Here is a 27,978-nt window from a genome sequence, read left to right as displayed (position 1 = left end):
AAAAGACAGTATTTTAAAAGTGAGCCTGTCTCACACACCCTGTTGGGGAGAACGCAAAACCGCACTGCTTCTACTGCGCAATATTTATACAATAAAGAGACTCAAAGTATATGATATTAATGCAAAAATTTAATGCATTTGAAATTCAACATTAGAGTTGGAATGGAAAAATACAATGGCAGAAACCTGGAAACAACCCAACGGAAGAGTGGATGAATACACTGCTGTATATTCACAAAATCGCATATTACAAAGCAGTCAAAATAAATGAACTACAGCTATTCACAACATGGATGAATCCTAGCAGTATACATACTTTAAAATGTTGCACTGTTAAGAGCCAGCTTGAGTGGGTTCCTGGCCAAATCAGAGACAATTTGAGCATCAAAATAAACAATGATAATAATGGATTACAATCCACTGAATAAAATAGGAATACACAAGTTCACATTGATATAAATAAATGAAGAGAAAGGAAAACTGTCAGCAGAATGCCAACCCAATAATGGAGAGGAAATGGTAGAAACAGAGAATTACCATTTGGCACCAACTATAGAAGTGGATGATTTACACAGGAGTCTTCAATGCTAAGATTGGTGTGTGGAGGTTTGATGAGGAATAGGATATTGGCATGATTTTGGAATAGTAATCGATTACAAAGGGAAAAACAGTGACTTTAAGAAACCAACATGATCAAGTGATCAAGGTTAACATCACAAGTGTCGGGAGGAGTCTACATTTTGTGCCTCCTGATGAGACTCAGTGGGAAAAGCAAGGCATCATTTTGTGGTATTCCTACAAACAAGGGACCCAGGTTGTAAGCCGTTCCTATAGAAAGTAAGGCCTGTGTACCCTTTAATAAAACTGTCAAGGCCACGAAAGACTGGCAGCTCTTCCAGATTAAAGGAGTCTGAAGATACACGGCAACTAAATACAATACATATTCCTGTACAGCACGTTGACCCAGAAAAGAAACGAGACATTGTTGGGATAGTGGGCGAAATTTGAATGGGCTTAGTAGATTGTGTGGAAGTGTTGTACCAATATTGATTTCCTGATGTGGAAAACTGTTTGCTGTTATGTAGAAAAATGTCCCTGTTTGGGGGAAAATACCCGCTGGAGTGATTAGGAGTGTTGGGACATTATGACTGCAGGTTGCTCTCTCAACCCTCGAAAGGTTCAGAAAAGACTAATAACAAAGGATATATGCACACACACACACATACTCAGAGTGACCAATGAACCAATAAAATGTTAAGTCTAGGAGAATATGGATGAAGAGGACATGAGAGTTCTTTGTACTGTTCTGGTAACTTTTCTGTAAACTTGAAACTATTTCAAAACAAATTATTAAACTATACGCACACCCACACACTACTCTCCATGGAAACTGTTTGCTTAGGATACAGTTATCAGAGCCAAATTTTAAAAATAAATTGTATTTCTGCTAATAAACATATTAAAATTATAAAATTAAGAAAAAGATTTTTTTTAAGTTGCAGTGTTGTAAGTCATAAAAGTTCTCAAAATAAAACTATATAACTGTTGAGTAAGGCATTTCCCTCCAGATTTTTTCCCAAGTGAGGGTTGTGAGTGAATTTGCGCTGAGATAACTATCATACCTTGTGCCAAATATACTTTCTTTTTTGGCCAGAAGGCTTGCAGGGGATCGAACACCAGCAGTGGAAACGTGGAGTCCTAACCACTGGACCGCAAGGAAATTCCCAATAAACCAATTTTAAAATGAGTATTTGAACAGACATTTTTCCAAAGAAGATATGCAAATGGCCAGTAAGCTCAAGGAAATATGCTCATTAGTCATTAGGGAAATGCAAATCAAAACCACAATGAGATACCACTTCACATCCACTACAATGGCTATAATCAGAGAGACAATGATAATGTTGGTAGGAATGAGGAGAAATTGGAAGCCTCATTCATTGCTGGTAGTATTCTAAAATGGTACAGCTATTTTGGAAAACAGTATGGCAGATATTCAAAAAGTTAAACATAGAGATACTATATGTACCAGCAATTCCACTCCTAGTACTATAGCCAAGAGAATTGAAAACATGTCCACAGAAAAACTTGTACATGATTGTTCATAGCAGCATTACGCATAATGGTTAATAAGTGAAAGCAACCCAAATGTTCATCAATTGACAAATGGACAAGCAAAATGTATATCCAACAATGGATGATCCAGCCATAATACAGAATGAAGTATTGGTTCATGCCACAACCAAGGTGAACCTTAAAAAGAGTACGCTAATTAAAAGAAGCCAGACACAAAGGGCCACACATTGTATGATTCCATTCATATGAAAAGCCTCAAATAGAAAGAAATCCAGAGAGAGAGAAAGTAGATCAGTAATCGCCAGGGGCTGGGCAGGAGGAGGGGAAAGGAGGAATGACTGCTAATGGGTATAAGTTTCTTTCTTTTTGGGTGATGAAAATGTTCAAAAATTGATTGTGGTGACTGTTACACAAATGTGTGAATATCCTAAGAACCACTGAATTGCACCCTTTAAAAGGGTGAATGGTGTATGAGTTATATCTCAATTTTTAAAAGTTTAAACATATATTGCTCATATCTTCTTTCCTTAATACCTTACACCCCTCTTTCTCACTTTTATCAAATCCTATCACTGTTACTTACTTTTCCAAAAGCTATATCAAAAATCTATCTTAGCCCATTATCCTTCTTCCTATGTATCTTGCTTTTGCCTTGCACTACAATTGTACATAGGTCTACCTCTCTAACAGTAAGGTTGAGTCTTATACCACCTTGTATGTATGTCCCTTGGTACTTACACAAAACAAATGTTCATCAAATTATAATTGATATTTACTACTATTCTCAATTTTTAGTACAATCATTCACCAGATCTATATTAAATATCTGCTTTCTGCCAGGGAGCTCAACACAAAGAACAAATAGGGTTATTATCCTCAGCAGAATTCATAATCTAACATTTACAATTTCTTTGTATTCTAATTTTTGTTTAGAACCCCCACTAGATTACAAACTTCCTTCCTTTGTATTGACACTTTCCATAACTATCTACTGTAATGCTCAACATACTCAATAAGTAATTGTTCAGTACTGGGAATAAAAGCCAGGTTTGAAATCACCTTGCTATACCACTAACTGAGTTCCTGAACTACTTCTCCAAAGAGCTAGTATTCAATCTCTCAGGAAGATGATTTAAGCCTCGTTCATTCATTAATTCAGTGCCTCTTATGTGTCAAGCTTCACTTTCTTGCATCATGATTAAATTGCAACTAAAATTAAAGTCTTTTATAAATTTTTTTCTAAGTCAAGGGCCAATAAAGATCTGTAGGCAATCTGAGTAGACATAAAAGTAGGCTATATACTTTATGCACATAAACATATAATCCCTTTTTAAAAAGTTGCTACAGGCAATACTAAACTATTTTCTATGTGGGAAGTTTAGTGTTTATGAATATAGAATACCAATTTATGTAAAGTAAGATGCAAATTACTCTTCTAGGTCAAAGAGCTGAATTTTTTAAAAAAAGTAATACAGTTTTGACATATTACCAACTATAACTGTCCAACGGAAGGCAAAGGGTTTTTTTAAATTCAATATTATTTATTCAAATTTAGTCAATATTGAATTTTTTAATTCAATAATATTACACAGAATTAGAGACTGTTATTACTTTTATTCAATTTGGTATCCTAGTTAGAATAAGACCAGTGAGAATTATGCTTTACAAACACTGCATTATCATTTCATCGTGATATGGCTTTACTTGATCGTCTATAGAGAAAAAAATAACATTGGAATTAAGGCAATAACCATATGTGCAAACCAAGCACAATACCCTGACACAGTCCTTACTAAAAGCTCTTTTGGTTAGGTGAGGGTTGATGTTGCTGCATGCAGGTCAATCACTGCTTTGAAGGATAAGCTTTGAATAACTTCATTCACTTAAAAAAATCTCTCTTACTGGCCCACAATGGCCAGAAGAAGCCTTCGGTAATCTCCACTCGTGTCACTTGCAATCATTGTGCCCAGGGTCTTCTGATACATGTGAGTGAACATCTGTTTTATTTGTACAAGATCAATCTGCATGCAAGACATGATATTTTTGATATTAGAAAAAAGCTGTTAAAGAAAACTGATATTTATTAGAATTATCCTTTAATAGTGAAAAGATCCTAACTATAACCAAGGCAGAAGGGAAGAAACACCAAATGACTGGCATTTTATAGCTAGCACTCATACCGGTATTAGCATCACCCAGTGAATGTCTCATTCACTGTTCTGTAAAGATATTGGATAAGGGTGATACTAGTTTCATCTACTATTCCAAATATATTAGTCACTTGGAAACCATTTGATAGGATGGCTGGTATCAAAAACATGGAAAATAACAAGTGTTTACAAGGATGTGGAGAAGTTAGAACCCTTGTACGTTGCTGGCAGGAATGTAAAATGGTGTAGCCACTGGAAAATTGTATGGTAATTCCTCAAAAAAATAAAATAAAAACAGAATTACCATATGATACAGCCATTCCACTTCTGGATATACACAAAAGTGAAAGCAGAAACTCAAATATTTGTACACCCATGTTCATAGTAGCATTACAACAGCCAAAAGCTGGAAGCAACGCAAGCGTCCACTGACAAAAGAATGGATAAACAAAAGGTGGTATACATATACAATGAAACATTATTCAGCCTTGTAAAGAAGGAAATTCTGACACATGCTACAATGTGGATGAACCTTGAAGACTTAAAAAGGACAAATACTGTATGATTCCACTTTTATAAAGTATTTAGAGTAGTCAAATACATAGGACATAAAGTAGAATGGTGGTTGCTAGGAGTTGGGGAGCAAGGAGAACGGTGAATTATTGTTTAATGAGTGCAGATTTTCACTTCTATAAGGTGAAAAGTTCTGGAGGTGATGGTTGCACAACAATGTGAATGTACTTAATGTCACTGAACTGTACACTTAAAAATGATTAAAATGGTAACTCTGAGTTATGTGTATTTTATTATAATTAAAGAAAAAGAGATCCTGTTTAGAAAATTTAAGTCTAAAAACACACAGAAGGTTTTTCCAAATACTGTATCATAGTTCTCTTTTAAAAAATGATTTACCTTCCTTCATATAATTTCATAGCACATTTTCTTTCGATTAAAAAAAAGTCCACTAAATATACAAAGTCAAAGAAAGGAATACATTTGAGGCTATATTTAGGTAAAAAGATAAAGATAAAAATTTTGTAAGTTATTTTATAATTAACAGTGAATGCTAAATTTTAAGAAATTTTATGTCCAATAGGATTAATCTGCATAGGTCTTTCATACAGTATTTTTTTTTTTTTTTTGGCCATGCCTCGAGGCTTATGGGATCTCAGTTCCCTGATCAGGGATGGAACCCAGGCCACAGCAGTGAAAGACCTGAATCCTAACCACTAGACCACCAAGGAACACCCTCATACAGTCTTTTACATAAGGAAAATGAAAACCAAAAGATAAACATCTTCCGGAATTCCCTGGTGGTCTGTTTCACTGAAGCAAGCCTCTATCACAGCATGAGGAAAGTGAACACTGTGCTTTATACAACCTCCACCAATAGTGAGAAAGAGAGCTCTTTCTCAGTGTCAGTCCTGAGGGACTGACAACCAACTGAGAAACTTTGAAGAAATTAACATTCCAAGTCACACAAAGAAAGACAAATACTGTACAATTTCACTTCTATGTGGAATCTAAAAAAACAAATGAACGAACATAACAAAACAGAAACAGTTATAGACACAAAGAACAAACAGGTAATTTGCCAGAAGAGAGGGGGTTGGGGGAGGAAAGAAATACGTGAGGGAGAGTAAGAGGTACAAACTTCCAGTTGCAAAATAAATGAGCCACAGGTATGATATGTACAGCATGGGGAATACAGTCAATAACTATGTAACATCTTTGTAAGGAGACATGTCCTAACTAGACTTATCATGAGGATCCTTTTGAAATGTATAGAAATATCAAACCACTATGTTGTATAACAGAAACCAGCATAGTGTTGTAGGCCAATTATATTTCAAAACCAAACAAACAAACTAATACAAAAAGAGATCAGGGACTTCCCTGGTGGCACAGTGGTTAAGAATCCACTTGCCAGTGCAGGGGGACACTGGTTTGATCCCTGGGCTGGGAAGATCCCACATGCTGCGGAGCAACTAAGCCTGTGCACCACAACTACTGAGCCTGTGTGCCACAACTACTGAAGCCTGCACGCCTAGAGCCCGTGCTCCACAAGAAGAGAAGCCAGTGCAATGAGAAGCCCGCACATTGCACGAAGAGTAGCCCCCGCTCACCACAACTAGAGAAAGCCCGCGTGCAGCAACGAAGACCCAACGCAGCCAATAAATAAATAAATAAAAAATTTTTAAAAAAAGAGAGATCAGATTTGTGGTTACTAGAGGTGGAAGGTTGGGGAGGGAAGACTGGAGAAAGACAATCAAAAGGTACAAACTTCCAGTTATAAGATAAAAAAGTACTAGGGATGTAGTGTACACCGTGATGAATGTAATTAACACTGCTTTATGTTATATATGAAAGTTGTTAAGAGAGTAAATCCTAAAAGTTCTCATCACAGGGAAAAAACATTTTCCTTTAATCTTGTATCTATATGAGGTGATGGATGTTCACTAAACTTACTGTGATAATCACTTCATGATGTATGTAAGTCAAATCACTATGCTGTACACCTTAAACTTATAGTGTTGTATGTCAATTATATCTCAATAAAACTTGAAGAAACAATGTTTTTAACATTGCTAAGAAAAAAAAAATCAACATTCAAAATCAAGTAAGGTCAGACAAAAAAAGAAAGCCTCACCTCACTTCGAGTGACCACAATTCTGACCAGGGTGGAGTCATCTGTGCCGGCACCTTTCATAGAATAGTAGAGCCTCTCAGCAAAGAAGGCAGGGCGGTTCAGGGCACACTGCACTGCAAGTGAGAGATGCTTCAGACGTGAAATCATGACTTGACAAAGGTGTCCACACACCAGGGTCATCTATCACTTTTAGCTGCTTTTGATCATTTTCTATGTAATCATCTCAGAAATCTGAGGTGAGGTGAGTTAAAGATGTTCTCCCCCTTGATTTTTCTCAGCATCCATCTTTCTTTCCAGCTGCATCAGACAGGCTACCTTCAATTCTACAAGATTCCCTCTGGCCAATAAATCCCATTTTCTCTCCATAGGTGCAGTCACTTAGATTCGTAACACTTTCCCCCTTAAAGTGAGAAAATCTGTAGTGACAGTGCCTTGGTAATATCTTACTTAAAAGGAATAATGACTAAAATCTGCATTCTAGATGTCAAATATATCATTTGACTGAGAGAAGGATGTAAGATACACTCCAATATAAAAAAGAAAACACAGATTTGAGCAAAGATTTGAGAATCATAATAAGAAATCTGACATGTTTTCTCTTAGGAAAATTAAATTAGCAAAGTCTCTACCTGCAGATGGTAGAGATGTACTAACTATACATTATTATGTTAGCTACAATTCCTATAGTATATCTGTAAGATATTCAATTGCTAATACCAATGTGTTACTAATATTCTCTTTAGTCTTATATTCTCCATTTGAGAATGAAATTTCCATTTCATTTAGCATCTGCATGTCAGGACACCAAAAACTGGGTTTTTAATTTCAAAACGGAAAAGCGTCTCATTGGGCTAAGTCCTTGAAAGGCATTTTGGGGGTCTCAAAATGACACTTTGTGGGGTGGCACTCTGTAGTTCCTTAGGGCTTTCCTATTCACATTAATGGAAATGCTACAATCTATCATATACTTTTGTGGAGTCCTCAAGAAGGGCATAGAGAATAAAGACCAAATAATTCCAAAACAATCCTATTTGATCACATCACCAACCATTCATAGGGAATTGTATATAAAAATATAGGATTAGTTCGGCCTCTGCCTGAGTAGATTCCAAGGAGGCTATATTAATAATCACCACTTAATGGGAACAACTATTCAAAGCCTCACTCATTTACAAACAAAACAAAGCAAAACACAAAAGTATCTTACAGATGGTCTTCAAACCACTTTCAACATTTCCGGAAAACTCACGGGCGACACTGTTCAACAAATCTCGATTAGCCATCTGTAAACAAAAAGTATAGGGGTTAAAATATTTTCACACCTGAAAATAGAAGCTAAATCTTCCAAAGAGAAGCTCATACCCTGGAATAGGCCTCCATGGTAGCTTTCAGCTGAGGAAAACTTCTTGTGGCAAGAATCATGTTAAAGCAAGATTCATCTGTCCCTAGCCTCCCCTCACCAGCCTGATAAAGACGCTGAGCATCTTCCTGAGCCAGCTGGTGGTTAACATTCTGGTTCTCATCCCGATTTCCCTGCAAAAGAGGAAGGTAGGAATCAGAAGGAGGTGATACAAGTTCTAGTAAAAAAAAAGTTTTTCTGGGACTTCCTGGCAGGCCAGTGGTTAATACTCTGTACTTCTAGTGCAGGGGGGTGGGTTCGATCCCTGGTCGGGGAACTAAGATCCACATGCTGTGCAATAAAAAAATACAATAAAATTGTAAAAAGAAAAAAAAAATTCCAACCTAGTCGCTTTTGGATTTAAAGGGACAATTTACTAAAAATTAATGCCTAAAGTTTGTCATGCTATCTTTCATTTCCAAAGATACTATACTAGTGTAGCTAGTACTTTATTACACTGCCAACTTCAGATTTTATAGTATATGATCATGGTTTAATGAGGTTATATTAAGATGAGAGGTTTTCAGGGTTTTAAGAGCTAAATTAAATCAGAAAAGCTTTCCATAAAAAATTACACACACATTTTATTTTTGAAAGTGTGGAAAACTTTATTAACATTCAGTTTAAAAAGCTTTCTCTTGGTCCTTAAAGAAGTTACTCTTTTGGGTTTGGTCCTTGGTTTAGAAGTTGTGGGGTTTTTTGTTTTTTGTTTTTATTCAATAAACATTTATTCAGTAACAGGTATTAAAAGATTAGGCATGGACTTCCTAGGTGGCGCAGTGGTTAAGAATCCACCTGCCAATGCAGGAAACATGGGTTTGATACCTGCTCCAGGAAGATTCCACACGCAGCAGAGCAACTAAGCCCATGCACCACAACTATTGAGCCTGCGCTCTAGAGCCTGTGAGCCACAACTATTGAGCCCATGTGCCGCAACCACTGAAGACTGCGCGCCTAGAGCCCGTGCTCCACAACAGGAGAAGCCATGGCGATGAGGAGCCCGTGCACAACAACGAAGAGTAGTCCCTGCTCGCTGCAACTAGAGAAAGCCCGTGTGCAGCAATGAAGACCCAACACAGCCAATAAATAAATAAATGAATAAATAAATAAATTTATATTTTAAAAAATAATAATAATAATAAAAAGATTAGGCATGATACAAACCACAGGGACTGGAAGTGACTATGGTCACTCCATTCCTCCCACTAAGGAGAGAAAAGATGCCTCCACAGCGGGATTAGGGCTATAACTGAGGTCTCTGGGAATTAAGTACGGGCTCAGGGCAGGGAATGACAAATGGCCCAGGAGACTCCAAGAAAACTTCTTTGAGGAGGTGCTTTGAAGGGTGGTAACTGGGCCAGGAGAAAGAGACTGGTGCGTGCTGAGACTTCAAAGTAGGACACCTCCAGAGGCTGTGGTCACACACGCAGACTCGTGATCCAGCAATTCCTGAACACTAACAATGCAGCCACTTCCATCCTCTGGGAGAAAGCCTTCTGCCACCAAAGGAATTTCATTTTTCACTGCTCTTGTGATAGGGTCTACTTCTATCAGTTCATGCTCTAAGCCAATGAGCACTGTCCCCTGTTCAGTTTGAAGAGATAAGCACTGAGGTTTCCTGGAGGCTGGATATCCCTGAACTGCTGGATCTGAAGTAACTTTAGATTTCTCATTATGAAGCGACTCCTGAGCCACGCTGAGGACCTTCTCTTATAGGAGATATAAACTACCTCTCAAATGAAGAAATTATGATTCTGCTTAGCTGGGATTTAAGATCAATATGCACTGTACTGAGTCCCACTTTGTATTAATCCATGTAACTAAAAAGTATGGAGCACTTGCTTTGTACCAGGCTGTATTAGTCAGGGTTCTCCAGAGGAACAGAACCAACAGGATGTGCTAAGTGGTGAGGACACAAGAAAGACAAGGTCCCTCCCTTCAAGGAATTTAAGTCAAAGGAAGGAGCATGTAATATGGAGGCTTCGTAAACTTCCTTTCGTTCATCCAAGTGTAATATTAATATACAAGTATTTATTATGAATGTACACATGAAAATGACACGTGAACCTTTTAGAAAAAGCTATAAATAACTCAAGTACTACTAGCCTGTACCAACTTATAGACCAAACTCTTCCCTGGGATGGGAGGGAAGGAAGAAGAGAGGTAGGGAGGAAGCTCTGAGCCTGAACAAGAGTAAAGCTTAGATGGGTAGTCGGTTTCTCTCAAAAATATCAATAAACAGACTTCCTGGTGGCACAGTGGTTAAGAATCCACCTGACAATGCAGGGGACACAGGTTCGACCCCTGATCCAGGAAGATCCCACATCCTGTGGAGCAACTAAGCCCGTGCACCACAACTACTGAGCCCGTGAGCCACAACTACTAAAGCCTGTGTGCCCTAGAGCCCACATGCTGCAACTACTGAAGCCCGCGCACCTAGAGCTCATGCTCTGCAACAAGAGAAGCCTGCGCACCGCAATGAAGAGTAGCCCCTGCTCACCACAACTATAGAAAGCCCATGCGCAGCAACAAAGACCCAAGGCAGGGAAAAAAAAAAAAATCAATAGAAACACAAACCCAAACAAAGGAAAGGCTGCCCTCTAGAGTCTGTATCTGTCTAAGGAACAAAATGGAGAGGTGTCCCTTGAAGGTGAGAAACTGTCTTCTGAAGAGCACTGGGCACAAGGAATGTGTAGAAGCATATGCTAAATGGGCTACTGAATACAGCACAGGCATAGGAGCTCAAGAATAACCCCCCTAGATGTTTGGATTCAAGCATACAGTACAGTCCCATTTTCCTAGGAAGCCGCTCCCCGGAAGAGGGCCCTTCACTTTGTAAAATGGCTGGGCCTTGAACCCTGCATTAAAAAAATATTCAGCACCTCAATAAAGTCTTAATAATCATTTTTTAGCATTAAACCTCTGTTTCTGATTTTCTTTTCATGCTGACCTACTCCCCTGCTCTGTTACTCTGTTGTGGGTAAATTCAATGTCCTCCCACCCATTTGCTTTCTTTTGTCATTTCCATACCCACGCACTTTGGCATACTGTCTTTTCTGCAACTACCTCCCTTTGCTCTGAAGAGCCTCTCCTCTACTTTTAGAATCCTCAAGACCGTCCAACCTTGTGCACTAGCAAGATAGCCAATAAGTCCTGATACTGAATCAGTGTGCTAGTCTTTTGCATCATCTCTTTCAAACATACCCTGATTATCTCATTCTAAGTATAGTATCATTCCAAATACCCTATTTGGAGAATTTTCTGCCACTTTTCCAGCACATCTGGGGAATCACAACAAGGAAGGTATGAAGCACAATATTACTGTGAATGTTGAAACATTTTCTGCATTTCTGGCTCTCTTCACAGTCCTCACTTTTGTAGTACTTGCATGGTAGACCTGCATATATCTTCAGTTGATGGTCCAACTTAACTGGCAGTATAACGCTAAGCTTAAAACTACAAGTTAATTTCTGATTTCATACAGCCTTAAAGAGGTTAATTTCTGTTTCCTTACAAAAGCCAGATTTGCAGAAATAAACTTCAGTAGTGACTACAAAGAAACCTGTGCAGTGGATTCTGCATTGTCCCTCTTAAAGATGTCAAGACTCCAAGGGGGCTAAATATTAAAAGGAATAAGGAATGCCCAGTGGCAACAGCCAGTCAAGAATGTTCCCTCCACCAACACCCAAACTTTCATGCTATACTCACCTGGCACATGGATACAAGTAAACGTTCAAAATGCCCTGATGTATCTGACCTAATGTCCTTTTCGAGGTCTCGTCCAAATTCTGATTGATAACATCTGACGATTTCTTGGATTTCCTGATTTGTTCTTGTGCATAAAATTTCAATCAACACACGTTCCTGAGTTCCTGCTCCCTATGTGAAATGAAGAAAGGGAGAATTAGGGAAATTACACAATGAAAACCAAAATTTCTGAAAGAAGTTAAATCCTACTGTTCCATCAAATATTTCTTTGGCTTCCAGACCTGAAAAGTTCTATATATTCAGATGATATAAAATAATGTACCCATTTAGCTGTCACTGTAAATTCAGAACTGCCATAATTTATGGGGTTTTACATTTGAAATAGGATAAAATACTCAAAGTAAATGCCATATAGTACCTTCATTGCATTCCTTAAACTCCAGGCATCATAATATGTAGATGGCATGAACAGGGCAAGGATCAGTTCTTCCATATTTCCACTTAACTCTGACTTAAGATCTTTGATTAAATCCTGTTAAATTACAAATACAAACTAAGTATATGTGCTCTCCAAATTTGTTTTACTTAAATTTTTTAAGGAAAATATGAAAAAAGTGGAATTGAATTGCTTTATGAAAACCTCAATTTCTGTTCTGAATATTATGAACTAAGAAATAAGTATTTAAAGTTTATTACACTCAAACAGATATATTTTACTCATTCTATCAATAAACACTTAATGAATTTATTGTATTTCCACCACTACACCAGGTACAAAATAAGAGGTATAGGAAACAAAGGATAATTCAAACTAACAAAATGATAAACAGATATTTATTTAGTATAAGAAACTGTTCCTGTTCTATGAGGAAGTAGCAATTGTCATCATTGTGTTCTTATTTGAAAAGATGAGATAAACATTTTTTTAAAAGCTAATATAAAGCAGCCTGTACTTCAGCACCAGATGAGTAAGTAGCACAGAAATAAGTTGAAATAGGAAACGTTAAAGTGGGCTAGAGAGCTCAGAGAAAACTTTTAGTCCAGATCTTGAAGACTATGTAAAAATTAGCTGGCAAAGAGAAAGGGGAAAGGTATTTCAGGCAAGGAGGAGGAACACAAACAAGGAACAGAAGAGTGGTTCCCAGCCTGGGCTATATGCGTTAAAATCACCTGCAGAATTTTTCCAAAAAAAAAGAAAAACCCACTTGTGTCAACAATGAATACTCAGAGATTCTGCATGTGTTTTAAGTTTGAAAAGAGATTATGATACTCAGCTAAGATTGAGAATCACTAGTATAGAGGCAGGAAGGAGCAAGGCTCGTTCAGTGGAACAACAAGACAACCAATTTTGTTAAAGGGTAATGTTTTCAGAGATTAGTAAAACAAAGCTGCAGCTATATGCTTGGATTATTACCTTGAATACCAAGCGAAAGAATGTGGATTTGATTCTGCAGGCTAGGAGGAGTCACTGGAAACTTTTATGTAAGAAACTGGCATTGATACAGCAACAACAGGCAGTATGGACTATGATGACAGGCTATAAATGAAATTTAGGCTACTGGAATATTTAGGTAAGAAATAATAAAAGCTTGGACTTGAGTGGTAGAAAGCAAAAAAGGAGACAGAAGACACATTTTTAAAAAGACCTTTTACAAATTAGATTAACAAGACACAGTCAATAACCAGTTGCTAGGACAAAGCAGTGCCTGGCATACAGTAGGCACTGAAGCAATATTCACTGATTAATTGACAAAGAAGAAAGTAGAATCAAAGACAACTCCACAGGCTAGTGGAATAGTACTTTTATTAACAAGAAGTCAAGAGAAAAGATTGCTGTGGGTAAGGAAAATAGGCGGGGAATTTAATTTTAATTCAAAAGTGACATGAAAAAATTCAGAACAACAAAGCACAGACTACATGTGAACTAAAGAAATTCATAATATGGAAAATACTTTTGTGAGAAAAGCAAGTCTGATGTCGAAACCTAAGAGAAACTAGAGTTTGTGTCGTTTAATCAGCCTTAAGACTAAGGAAGTGGATTCTGGGTTGGGCAGAGAGGGCAAGGCAGAGTAGAAAAAATGAGGTGGGACCAGCCAGTGGACCTCTACTCCCATTCTGAGAAAAGTCAACTGGACTCAGAAGATGTCAGAAAGTCTTTAGGATTCTAAATGGCAAACGAATGCTACCCAGTCTTGCTCTTTATATTTAAGAAATGATGGCACCTTTCAGCCACAGAATTTTGCTGGATTTAGTCACTGATCATCCACCCGATAAATATTTAGGTAGCCATCTGTTATTGTTCCAGTACTTAGTGCTATAAATACAAAGGTGAATATGACATGGTTTGCTTGAGGGGAGCTCACAGTTTTGGGGAGTGGGCAGTGATTATTTACAGCAGAATATTTACAAAGTGCTATGGGACTACAGTGGAAGAAGCAGCCAAATTACGCCCAGAGCAATGACAGAAACTTCACAAAGTAGCTTAATCAAGCCAAATCCTGGAGAATTTGTTTGCCATGCAGGAAAAGAGGAAGAGGTGTTCCAGCACAAGAGAAAAACATATATCAAACTCAGAAGTGTGTGTGCAGGGAATGGCAAGAAGTTCTATAAAATCGTAACACAGGATATGTTTAGAGGGAGGGAGAGGAGTGAAAGATGATGCCAAGGACCAAGAATAAGCAAGGGCTACATAAGAAGTCCTTGAATCCCACTGTAAGGAGAAGATTGAGAAACTAAGCTACTGATCATGATTGTGGCCATAATCTACTTTCTATGGAATATGTGTCACCTACCAGACATAGTAAATAGGTATGACAGTGAGATCAAGGACTACTCTAGCACTGGAAAGGCTTTTAAGAGAAACAAATATTGAATACACCTCTCCCGGGGTCTCTGAAGTCTAGCTGTCTCTACTTTGTACTCACCAGTACTAATAAAAAGATAGTATCCAACCTGACAGAATGAGGGGCCTACAGGCCACTGTTTATGCTCACTCCTAAAAATAAAATAAAACAAAACAAAACATACCTTGCCATACATGGTCTTAAAAGCTGCTTTAATTTTTTGCCTTTGATCATTGGAACGATTGGCCACAACGTCTATAATTGCCTGCTCGTCTGTACCTGAAAGAACCATTCATGTCTAAGTAAGGATGAGATCTGTGTGGGGTGCTCCTTGAGGACATCTTTTAGATGCTTACAAAGTGCCTAGTGCCAGATTAAACTGAGGCATGTGCACGCAGGCTCACATATAAACTTAGTTTATGATATAAAGCTTATTTTTACTTTACATGTAATCACTTGAATTGATTATAAATAGGACAAAAATGCGTTTTCCTTACCAAAACCCTTCATTGCTTTACGAAGAACTTCTGCATCTCTCATGGCATCGAAGTTGGCAGCCGGTCGGATTGTTCCTTGAGTTCCCTGGGTCATTGCAGCAGGCTGAGAACAAGAGGTATAAAATCTAAATCAGTTATCATGGTAATCATTTCACAATATATACATACATCAAATCAACATGTTGTATACCTAAAACTAATACAGTGTTATATTTCAATAAAACTGAAAGAAAAATAATATGAAAAAATGTTCAACGTCTTTAATAAAAGAAATACTAACTTAAAAAAAAATCCAACTCAGGTTTCTCTGCTTACAAGAAGACAACTTCAGACTTCTCTGATCATCACTCTTAGGCAAGGAAGCTAGTGCTTAGGTTTTAGGACAAGGATATTTATTTTCATGGCTCATTCTGAACAGACAGAGACTATCCTTCTCCTGCCAAAAGAGAGCCAGACACCAAACTTTCAGGAAACAACATAGTCAAACTTGTGAAGTTAGTCACAATTGTTCTATGCCTTGGTTTCCTTCTTGGAAGTATAGGAGGAAAAAAAAGAGATGGATCCCTGGGTACTGTGAGATGAGTGGCATTGTTTTATTTAAAGAATATAATAATAGCTTTAGTGAGATAGAGCAGGAGTTGCCCAATAAGATTTCAAACAAGCAATATAATTTTGGTAATATCTCTTCATTTCTTGTATGGGCCCTGATTATTAGACATAAAATAAAACTTATAATAAGAAAAGCACAAAAATGAAGTGACTAGAGACTCTGGGAGGTAACAATATTCTTCACCGATTTTATAAGGAAATAAACCAGAAAGCAAAACAAAGACTATATTTTTTAAATACAAATCTATAAAGAAATTTTAAAATCACCATATAACAAAGACCACAGTAGTAAGTGTTTCAGGCAAGAATCATCAATGGACGCTAAAATTAGTGGGTAAAAGTATAATGAGAACTAAGATATTTGCATACTTCATAACATTACAGCAGAAAACCTAGCAGACATCATCTGAAACAAATGATCAAAACAAATTATCACCAGTAATGGGGTAAATCAACAATAAGTGCCTCCTGATATGATGCACTAGGGACACAACATCATTTCTGTGGTATTCCTGCCAAAATGGTCTAACCTAGATTTAATCAGGGGGACTTATTAGACAAACCCAAATTAAGGAATATTTTACAAAATAACTGGTAGTACTCTTCCAAAGTGTCAAGGTGATGAACAACAAAGACTGAAGAATTATTCCATATTAAAGGAAACTTAACAGACATGACAACAAATGCAATGTTTCATCCTGGATTTGATCCTGAACCAGAAGGACATTACTGGAACAACTGATGAAACCTGAATGAAGTCTAAAGGTTGGGTAATAGTATTATAAAAATGTTACTTCCTGTATTGTGTTTATATAAGAAGTTAACATCTGGAGAATCTGAGTAAAGGGCATGTAAACAGGAATTCTATATACAATTTTTACAACTTTTTTTATAAGTCTGAAATTATTACAAAATTAAATTAAAAAAATTTTAAATACAAAGCTATGAAACAATTCATCAGTTTTCTTAAAATATCCAAATCAGGGCTTAAGAGAGATAGGGTGAAGCAAGATGATATCCCATCACATTTTTAAAAATTTAATTTTAATATTTTATTTAACTGAGTATCTCTAATATATCATTTAAAGATGCAATCAACAGCATTTCAAAATATAAAATTATTCAGTTGCTTTTTAGGCAACTAAAACTGTATTTTGAGTTATACCCACTGAATACAACAATATGCCAGCACCTGTTGGGGCGTAGTGACTGGGGAGAAGGGGACCAGACTAACTTTCAACAAACATTTTTATGGTCAGTAATTTCACCCACTCATCTATACTCTTACGCCAACATTTTCTTCTACCAATAAGCCCTAACAATTATCCTTCACTAGTTTCTAAGCCAGGAATGTAAGTAGCAAACTGACAAGAAATATCTGTATAGTGCTTTTAAAGAAAAACTAAAATTATTCTACTTGTAGCATATATTTGAGTAGAAAATTTTTTCAACATATTGTCTTTACATGAGGCTTGATGTATTAAGAAACTATGAAAGTTTTCTTTGATGTAACCGCTGTCACTAAAATCCTAAGCAGGGCAGAAACCTCTGTTTATAATACACTGAACTAGATAGTAAGAGAAACTAACCCTTGTTCTGTTCTGTTTGATGACTCTCATTTTCTGTTATCCTCTTGTTTCTAAAAACAAACAACAACAAAAAACCTATTCCAGGAAAAATGGTTTTGTTTCATTCTTTGTGGAAAGTCTAAGTTTGAGGTGAATCTTCATCAAGAACACTATCATGCTGCAGGCATTATACTGAACTCACAGAAATCAGGGTCCATGTTACTGAGGTCAAAACTCTAACTACAGAGGATTTCTCAGCACAGCAAAGCCCATACTATCTGCCACCAAAAGTTCCACCCTTTGACATCCATTTCACTCCAACTTCCCAGCTGAAAAACTACCATAGAGTTAGAATTGGATCAATCAGTTGACCCAACTGCCCAACCAAGACAAAAACTTTCTTTACATCTTCCTACACACACACACCCCCCCAAACACACACACCCCATAACCTCTATCAGGGGATTTTCAGTGACAGGGAACTCACTCTTACAAGGCAGTCTATTCCACTTCCATCTAAAAGCTCTCCCCAAATCTATTGCTCTGTTAACTTCCTGGTTTCAGTTTAAGGTGATAACTGTTACACAAGATAAGCTTCATGTGTATGTGTGTTTTACTTTTAGTGTTTTTATGTTTAAAAATCTTTCATATTCAGTCATAAAATGATGTCTTTAAAAGTACATGCATGCTTAAACTAAACTAAAATAAAAATTCTCATGACAAGTGATTAGAATATCTACAGGTTTATAATATGATTAAAATCAACTTCAACAATTTTTTTAGTAAAAGGATTGAAAGCAATTTACTATGGGCTTTGGATGAATATCATTTACTGTGTCAGCAAAGTAGCATTGTATAACAGATAGACCACTGGTCTGGGAGCCACAAAAGCTAGAATCTGGTCTTAGCTTTGTCTTTCACTAGCCCTGGACAAGTTTCTTAATCTCTCTGGAGCTCAAATTCCTCAAATCAGGAACGTAAGCCAAAAAATGGATAAGTTGTTTCTCTTCCAATACTGTAATCCCTTTCCCATCCCAGCCTAAAAAAAAAAAAACTTTAAAATGCTAGATCTTTATAAATAGACAGTATGAAATGAGAAAATCAAGATAAAGTAAACATAAAATTATGTTGCCAGTAACTTGCAACATAGGATATAAAAGAATTAACAGGTCAATTAAAGAATAAAACTTAATATTAAAATAAGGAGCTATATTGAGATAGGACAAAGATTTGATATATGGGAGACCTTCTGAGACTACTGAAAAATCAATTTAACAGAAATTAATTGGCTACTGTGTTTAAAACTCTGCCAAGCACTACAGGGACATAAAGATAAAACATATACAGTGAGCCCTCAAGGAAGTGGTGAGAGACAAATACAGGAGAAATCAGAAACAAATGAAGGCACATACAGGGGATCTAGTGATTAGGGAACATTAGAAAACCTTACTCACTTCACCGCTATAATCCAAAGAAACAGGAGAGAAAACAGGATAGGAAGGAAAGGATTCTGTACTGATCTGGAAGAAGAGTGGAAAGTTATAAAGGTAAAAATGGAAAATAAAACACTGCCAGAAATATCAATCACCCACTCACCTCAGCTCATAGTTATACTGCCAGCAAGGGAGGAGGAAAAAGAACTAAAACCAATACCAAGAGTCCACGTGAATCACTATGAAAAAGAGTATGGGTGTCATCACCTGTGAGAAGGGACCTATGTTTGTCTTATCAAAGTCATCAGGATACTACTTAAAAGCAGGTGGACCAACAGCATGGAGTCTACCAGAAGCACAGATTAAAGTCTTATGTGACTGTTGTAGACCATCTCCTCTGCTTCATGGAAACCTCTAATGTCAGCAAAGGAGTGGTGCCCTTCGTTAACATTATCCAGTTACCCAGACTAAATTTAAAAGGCAGAAATAAAAATACCTGACTAGGGTAAGGAGATTGTCCTCCAGGATACTGAGAAGGCATCGGTCCCCCAGGAAAACCACCTACGTATTAAGAAAAAATATAGCAAACAGGTCTTAACTGATGTAATTTTTCAAAACAGCAATGATTTATTATGAATATGAAAACATGAGAACATTCACACTATGTAATTCACTAGGATAAATTTTAAGTATTATAAGTTACTGAATTAAAAACCAACTTTGCTCACAAGGATCTTTTAAAATATTCCATGTCCTAATTTCTTTAAAATAATTTCTTTAAACACAATACTTTAAAAAAAGAACAAAAGACTGGAACCAGATTAAATTCTGATTCCATCTGGAAAGGATGACAGGACATAGTTCTGGGGGTTGTTTCCTTTGTGCTATAAGAATGAGCAGAGAAGTTCCTGAAGCTTTTGCTTTTTGGCTTCAGGACAGATAATTTTTTTTAATTGAAAAAATAGGTCCTTATTTACATCTTACTGATTAAACTGTTTCATCAAATTAATGCATTTCATGAAACCATATAGTACCTAAGAAGTATTTAGTATAAACATTTACTAAAGACGATCCCAAACATAAACTAAGTTCTTTCAATGGCAACTGCAAAATTCAATACATCAAGCTAGGACTTCCTAGGTGGCGCAGTGGGTAAGAATCCGCCTGCCAATGCAGGGGACACAGGTTCGAGCCCTGCCCCAGGAAGATCCCACATGCCGCAGAGCAACTGAGCCCGTGCACCACAACTATTGAGCCTGTGCTCTAGAGCCCATGAGCCACAACTATTGAGCCCATGTGCCGCAACTACTGAAGCCCATGCACCTAGAGCCCAAGCTCTACAACAAGAAAGGCCACCACAGTGAGAAGCCTATGCACCACAACTAAGAGTAGCCCCTGCTCGCCGCAACTAGAGAAAGCCCGTGTGCAGCAACGAAGACCCAACACAGCCAATTTAATTAATTAATTAATTAATTTTTTAAAAAATCAAGCTATTGTTTTTCCCTGGACAGTTGGTACCTACCAGGTAGTGGGACCTGTGCTGGGCCCCCACCATAAGACTGTGAGGGTGGCTGTGGATAGCCAGAAAAGCCTGCTCCACCTGGTGGGGCTCCAAACCCTTGGCCTGAAGGAAGAACAAGAGAAAAAAAATTAACTATAGTGACAGTTCTCAGGACTGAAATGAAAACTTTAGAAATAGTAGAAGAAAATATACTATTAATGCTACAGCAGCAGTCTGTTTTGGTCTAAATTCAACTTCTCAGCAACTCCTTCCCCATTAAAAAATAAATTTTAAGAAATGATACTGCATTCATCTGCCTTAATAACTTACAATACAAAAGTGCTAAGTTTTTTGGTTTGTTTGTTTTTGTTTTTTACATCTTATGGACAAAGCTGTCCTAAGATCACAATCATGTCAACTGAAATGTCTTAATCAGTTCTTAAGATTACAAATTATCAAGCAAACCATTACATATTGGTCCTTTATTACCATGAGATTTACTGTAATTCCTTTCATAATAGAATTCTGAAGATTGCTCTCAGCTTTCATGCCTCCTGAGAACACTTTATCCCTCTATCTTGCCAGCTAGGTCCTTACCGTCTAAGGTAGAAAGTAGGCTAAGAGCAACTCTGACCTCCCACAAAACAAGTAGGAAGAAAAAAAGTGCTATACTAATTCCACAACCCATGACTCACCTCCAGGATAGGATGGAGCTCCCCCTGGCTGTGGGGCACCAGGATAGCCTCCAGGGGCTGGATAACCTCCAGGGGCAGGGTAGCCACCAGCTCCTGGGTAGCCCCCACTTGGTGCTGGTGGGTAGGCACCTCCTCCCATTGGAGGAAAGCCACTAGGATAAGGATACTGACCAGGAGGGGGAAAAGATGACTCCTGACCCACAGGCTGAAAAACCAGAAAATTTTTCAAATGAATGTGATCGAGAAATACAACATAGCTAAGAAAACAAACAGAAATAACTGTTAAGGTCTAGCTTATTCTTTTTACATATTAAAAAGCCCATTAGAAGTTCTCGTATCTCATACCATTTATCAGTATACTAGTCTGTCAGGACACTTGTTTGTCAGAATTCAGTTATATATAATTCTACCTGTGTTAGGCAAGAAGGGTCTGTTTCTCTCTTTGGGAGTAAGAACCAGGCTCTTTCCAAACCTCAAGGCTTCAGAAACGACTAGCAAAGCTCATTAGTTCCTTCATTTTCCTAGCACCTGGAAATATGGGAAAGATCTACCTTTCTACCCTAAAGAGAAGAATTCATGGCTTCCTTGCAACACACCTGGACCTGTGCATGACAGGGGGAAAGAAAAAGTGACCTGAGTCACACGTTGGGTATGACATTTGGATTTCAGTTCAGATCACACAATGTCTAAGTGTGGAAAGACTTACATGTTCACTAAACTTTTTCCCAGGCCACAAAACTAGACTACATTTCCCAGGAACCCCTTACAGTTAAATAGGACAGTATGACTGAATACTGGTAAATGTATGTGGACAGAAGTAATGTACACCACTTCCAGCCTGGCCCCCATAACTTCCTGCCCAATCCTCTAAGCTCTCTCCTCCTCTCTTTTCCTTCATCTTCCCCGCTGGAAGCAGAGGATACAGTGGAGGACTCCAAGGCACTAGAGGATGGTGGAGCCCATATACCAAGGCAACAGAGGATGGAAGGAGCCTAGGAACCCACAAGACAACATGGAACAAAGCCTCTTAGCGCCCCACCACACCCCTCCCCCCACCACCCCCACTGCTGACTTCCAGGAGACTGAAGTAAGCAAGAAATAAATTTTTATTGCGTTAAATCATTGGGATGTTAGGGTTGTTTGCTTTAGCAATTAGCCTACACTGACTGAAATGGTTGCCAGAGTCCAGTTTAGTATATAGGGACCTGGGAACATATTCATAATTTTTATCTCTCCTATGATAAATTCAGGAGAGCTATATATTCACTTTACATAAGGATATACACATTATCATTCATCTGTATAGGCCCCTCTTTCCATCCTCCCAGCATTAGAAAGAAGCCCTACGTACTTACGAGCATAAACTTGAAACACACAATTCTTACTTACGCCTCAGCTATGAGGTTAGTCCTCAGAACAGCACAGACATCAACAATGCAGAACTTGGTACCACATTTATAACATGTACTCCAAATACTAAAAAGTCTCAGAACTACAAAGCCAGGGCCCTCTAATCCACTGTAATCTGTTACCTCTGAGTCAAGCCCTTCTTAATTATTCTAAACCTTCTAACACAAAGGTTAAAAACCAGTGACTCACAGGATGGATTTAGCTTACATACATGTTGTATTGAATCATACAGCATTTAACAATTAAAAATATTCATTTCCCAACTTTAAAAATTGGGCAGTTTCACATAAAATCCAGATTGTTGGCTTTACTTGAAAAAATGGAATATCCAGCAACACTGGGCCAGCCTCCCTGCGTGGCCACATCAGGCTGAAGTTGACTAACTGCTGGCTTTCCATAGAGGAGGCAAGTCCCTGTAGATCCCCCACAACACCTGCCTTCACTCACGTACTCTACTCAGTACTTCTGGCTATTTGAATTTATGACCCCTGCTCTTAGCATATCTGTAAGATCTGTCATGGACTGGCTAGTCCTATACAACACCTGTTCCAAGGACATGAGCTATTTTAGTATCATAAGCAGCAATACTTACAGGATATCCAGGGAAAGGTGGGTAGCCTGTGGGGGGATAGCCTGGGTATGACATTCTGGAACAACAATAAAAAATGTCCTCTGTAATTTCCTATAAGGATTAAGGCCTTTGAAGAGATATATTGTCATAGGGTTTTAATCAAAACACATCTTCTTTCAAAAGCGTCTAGCAGGCAGACTGATTCAGTAGTTCTGAGATGGTACCCGAGATTCTGTATTTCTAACTAAGCTCCCAAGTGATACTCTTGCCGCTGGTCTGCGAATGATATTTTGACACCAGAATATTTTGACATTTCTGAATCTACCACCTAATTTGTCAAGTATTTCAGTATGTGTTTTGGCTCTTCTCCCCAATACAGCTATAAATGACGTGTATTTCTTTTTTATCAAGAGCCCAAACAATGACATATATACACTTCTGTATATAAAATAGATAACTAGGGACTTTCCTGGTGGTCCAGTAGTTAACAATCCACTTTCCAATGCAGGGGACGCAAGTTCGACTCGACGCAGCCAAAAATAAAATCAATTAAGTAAATAAATATTTTAAAAAATAGATAACTAATAAGGACTGACTGTATAGCACAAGAAACTCTCCTCAATACTCTGTAATGGCTTATATGGGAAAAGAATAAAAAAAGAGTGGATATATGTATATGTGTAACTGATTCACTTTGCTGTACCTGAAACCAACACAACATTGTAAATCAACTATACTCCAATAAAAATTTTAAAAAAGACACCAAACAAATCCAGTTAAACACTTACGGAAACCCATTATGTAATATGCACTGTCCTAGGTGCGATAAAGAGATGAGCGGTGGGAGGGGAAGTACCCTACCTTTTGAGTATATAGTATAGGAAAATGAAAAAATAAATTTAAGTTATTATAGTGTCCCTTATGACATAAGCACAGTATAGAACTTAAAAACTTGCTAAATTGAGAATGAATGGGCATATATTTAGTCAAAGTTAAAAATTAATAAGAAATATAATAAGAAAACTGATCCCGTAGGTTCTAAAACAGTCATTTGGGATCCAAAGACCTGGATGCAAAGGATGTTAAATCATTTTTTGCTTTCTTCTTCTCCAAGCCCAGTTGATAAAACGAGTAAGGAGAAACAGTACCATTTAAGAACAGTCAGATGGACCAAGGGTAAAAGAGGTCAGGGTCAAAAGAAAGGGAAAAAGTCTGAAAATTATGGAAAAAATTAATAATAATTTTAGAGGCAACAAGTGTTATAGCAACAAAGGCTACATAAGCAATTTAAATTTCTAAATCTCAGGAACTATTCCAGTGACAAAGTCTTACTTCTACAATCTTTAGCTACTATATTAAATCTTACTAGAGGAATTATGTCAATAAGAGTTTCAGAACAGAATGAAAATAAAGACTATCTGCAAATGAGAAAACAAAGCAATTTTAAGAAGGTGAATTTGGGTACATTTTGAAGAATAATTATATAAAGGACTAGAATGCAATTCCATTTCCAGGATGTCCTTATAAAAATACTTTCACAGGACTTCACTGGTGGTGCAGTGGTTAAGAATCCGCCTGTCGATGCCGGGGACACAGGTTCGTTCAATCCCTGGTCCAGAAAGATCCCCCATGCCTCAGAGCAGCTGAATCCGTGCGCCACAACTACTGAGCCTGTGCTCTAGAGCCCGCAAGCCACAACTACTGAAGCCTGAATGCCTAGAGCCTGTGCTCCACAAGAGAAGCCACTGCAATGAGAAGCCTGTACACCGCAAGAAAGAGTAGCCCCCACTCACTACAACTAGAGAAAGCCCATGCGCAGCAACAAAGACCCAACACAGCCAATAAATTAATTAATTAATTTAAAAAAATACACAAATTATATGCAAAACTATATACATACAGAGCTATTCATTACAGCACTATTTGTAACAGAAAAAGTCAGGGGGGACTTCCCTGGTGGTTTAGTGGGTAAGACTCCATGCTCCCAATGCAGGAGACCGGGGTTCCATCCCTGGTCGGAGAACTAGATCCCGCATGCATGCCACAACTAAGGATCCAGCAGGCCGCAAGGAAGATCTCGTATGCTGCAACCAAGACCCAGCGCAGCCAAAATAAATAAATAAAATTAGAAAAAGGTTAGGGAATTCCCTGGCAGTTCAGTGGTTAGGACTCAGTGCTTTCACTGCTGTGGCCCAGGTTCAGTCCCTATTCGGGGAACTAAGATTCCGCAAGCCACTTGGCGTGGCCAAAAAAAAAAAGTTAAAAACAATCTAAAAGCCCATTAATAAGGAACAGGTGACCCAGATTATGGATAACCATACAGTGAAGTGTTACGCAACTATTAAAAATGAGCAGCTTTCTTTTTACTCATATGTGAAACCACCTCTGTCATATTAAGTGGGAAAAAAGCAAGATGAAAAACTACATAATTTGCAACCAAATGTGTAAAAAATACATTTATTTGCTTGTATATAGAGAATATCCCTGAAAGTATACTCAAGAAAGTAGGAAACTGTGACTGCCTCTGGAGAGGAGAGCTGGGACATAGCGAGGAGACTTTTCAATGTACCTTTAGCCCTTCTGGAATTATGCACGTATCAAAAGGCAGATTTAAAAAGCTTTTGTAAAAAGCTTAAGCAAACCCGAGGGTGACTCAACAAACTACTCAACTTTGCCCGAGGAATAATTAGACTATACCAATGAACCAGAACTTTTATTTCCTTTTTGACATTCTCCTTCAGCAACTACTTTTAAAAGACTAGAAACGCATTCTTGGTTCTCCAAACCATCTCCACCCAGTGAGTCAATTACTAAAAGGGTTGGGTCTCACTATGCAAGTCTCAGAGATGGCATAAAGCCCAGGAACACAGTAGGCAGCTGTTGCAAATTTATGAAACAAATACGAAACAGGAAGGGTGAATGAAGATGGCCAACAGCAGATACAACATTTTTCCAAAACCTGCCTCTTGATTGGGAAAGACCATTTAAATCTGTCAGCAAGGGCTCTTCAATAATGAACTGGAGGCATGACTAGGCTCTGCATGGACTGGGCGGGCAGCCACCACCAGCGAGGACTGAAAGAAGGCTTCAGTTTGCAGTGGTCGAAATTCTCTCTTCCACTTCCCTATTTAGTACTTGAAACTCCTTCCCTACCTGATCGGGAACTCATTAACGCTCATTATCTAATTCGGACAGATTACTTCATCACTAACTGGCAGAAATTAGGGAGTTTACAGGCAGTTGGACGACTTCTTTTCATTTCTGTCACTTTATGGTGGACATCAGCCATCTTCTGTAGAAGTGTTCACACAGGTTGGGCTCATATCAGCAGACGTTTGCTGCTGTTCAGGGACTAGGAATTAAATCTGGAATGCTACTTCCTAGAACAGTTTCCAAGAATCATAAACCTGAGCCAGTGTACAGTTTTAGGCTTCCACATTCTGTCCTAGGGTTCACTAAGCAAAGTACAAATGTCCCAAGTTTCCCTAAATCTGCTGTGTCACCAAGGAAGACTAGTCACCAGCCAGACTTAGCTTTCGGTGCTGCGCACCGGTTTTCCTACTCAGCCGTCCTTGGGGTCGCTTCTGCGGGGCCATCCTGGGGCCTCAGTCCCTCCACCTGTGTGGTCCACCTGCTTGCGCGGGAGGCCTCACTGCTCCCTCGGATCTCCGGACGGCCGAGGGGCACAGACGACCGGCGAACAGAACTTCCCGTCGCCCAGCCGCCTAGCCTATCTCGCCCCCATGCGCCCCCGGCCGAACGCCCCCACCAGGCAGCCCGGGTCCCAAGACGCGCACACCGAGTCGCCGGCCACCCCGGGGGCCCACAGGCCCCTCCAGCGCCCCCCGGATCGGGCACACACGCGGGGCCCCGCTCTCCCCGGGGCAGCCGGCCTCAGGGCCGGCTGGGACGAAGTGACCGAGGGGGACGAGAGGTGGCAAGGGTAGGGGGCGCCGTTCCTCACCTGACCCCTGCAGCAGCGTCACGGCCCAACCTGGTCGCCGGCAAGATGGAGCCGGGGGCGGGCCCGCGGAGGGCGGGGCGCCGAGGGCCACCGCCCGAACCCATTAGAAGCGCCTCCACGGCGGGAAACGCCTCTGAGGCCGAAGGGGGCGGTGCCCGCAGGGCCAGCCCGGGCGGCCATCGCGACCGCGGCTCGGGCTTTCCCTTCGGCCCCGCCTCGCCGCTCCACCTGGGAGAAGAGGCTCCCGTCGGGTGCATCGGCCAGTTTCAACCCAGTTCCTTCTGGGCTCTCCCGTGCCATTCGGGAAGTTCAAGCGGTTCTGAGGAATCCCGGAGCCCCTTCAGTGGTGGGCAGCAGAGAAGGGCTCGAGACTGGGAGGCCAGGGGCAGCCTCTCAGCCTAATGTGCCGTCCTCCCTATCTTGTAAGGACAAAGGTGTTTCAGTCGTCCCTCGTGAATTGAATTAATATTTATAAGGATCCTAGATAGTGGGAACACGAGATACACTAATCAAAACCACTCCAGAAGAGAGCTGTTACCTGATTCCAGGCTCCCCTCACACTAGAGCCCTATCAAATGACATACACACTAGTATTAAACATTTGAGGCAATTTCAAAGACCCAAACCAGTATCTTAAATTCATTAAGTTTATATTCCAGAACAAAAAAACCAGTTGGCTAGCTTTTTACAGTGGTTCTCAAATTATGATCTCCAGACTGGCAACTGCCACATTATCTGGAAACTTGCTAGAAATGCAAATTTTTGGGTTCCACCTTAGACCTAATGAATTAAGCTCTAGAGGTGAAGCCCAGCAATCTGTTTTAACAAGCCTTCAAGGTGGTTCTGTGCGCACTAAAGTTGGATAACAGTCAGCCTATTACTCCACATGCTTTTCTACCCAAAA

General features: G+C 38.9%; 1 protein-coding gene across 4 annotated transcripts; it reads right to left on the bottom strand.

Annotated features, from left to right (window-relative positions):
• Nucleotides 1–109: 109 nt before the first annotated feature.
• Nucleotides 110–27,205, bottom strand: ANXA7 (annexin A7). 4 transcript variants are annotated; one of them, XM_057734271.1, is made up of 14 exons: nt 27,075–27,205; nt 23,132–23,186; nt 21,130–21,334; nt 20,456–20,557; nt 19,430–19,494; nt 18,955–19,020; nt 15,324–15,426; nt 15,011–15,105; nt 12,402–12,515; nt 11,984–12,154; nt 8,239–8,409; nt 8,084–8,159; nt 6,877–6,989; nt 110–4,097 (listed from the first exon to the last, which is right to left on the bottom strand). In XM_057734271.1, the coding sequence occupies exons 1-14, from the start codon at nt 27,176–27,178 to the stop codon at nt 3,975–3,977; spliced, it is 1,563 nt and encodes a 520-aa protein (XP_057590254.1). In that variant the 5' UTR covers nt 27,179–27,205; the 3' UTR covers nt 110–3,974. The 4 variants fall into 4 exon arrangements, with proteins under 4 accessions (XP_057590254.1, XP_057590250.1, XP_057590252.1 ...); XM_057734267.1 differs by lacking the exon at nt 18,955–19,020 and having other exon boundaries at nt 27,075–27,203; XM_057734269.1 differs by lacking the exons at nt 18,955–19,020; nt 23,132–23,186 and having other exon boundaries at nt 27,075–27,119.
• Nucleotides 27,206–27,978: the final 773 nt, after the last annotated feature.

This window comes from Hippopotamus amphibius, chromosome 5 (assembly GCF_030028045.1).
Source record: "Hippopotamus amphibius kiboko isolate mHipAmp2 chromosome 5, mHipAmp2.hap2, whole genome shotgun sequence".
In the NCBI taxonomy this organism is placed as follows: Eukaryota; Metazoa; Chordata; class Mammalia; order Artiodactyla; family Hippopotamidae; genus Hippopotamus; species Hippopotamus amphibius.
Note: the sequence above shows the minus strand (reverse complement) of the source record. Positions and strands in the feature narration are given on the sequence as shown.

Bases quoted from the DNA above. Each gene is read 5' to 3' on its own strand.
- ANXA7 (XM_057734271.1), bottom strand. From the start codon at position 27,178: ATGGGTTCGGGCGGTGGCCCTCGGCGCCCCGCCCTCCGCGGGCCCGCC. The intron at 19,021-19,429 runs GTATTTTTATTT...CTCTTCTTCCAG, and splicing joins AATCTCCTTACCCTAGTCAG to ATCAGTACAGAATCCTTTCC. The intron at 4,098-6,876 runs GTGAGGCTTTCT...TCTTGCATGCAG, and splicing joins TTGTGGTCACTCGAAGTGAG to ATTGATCTTGTACAAATAAA.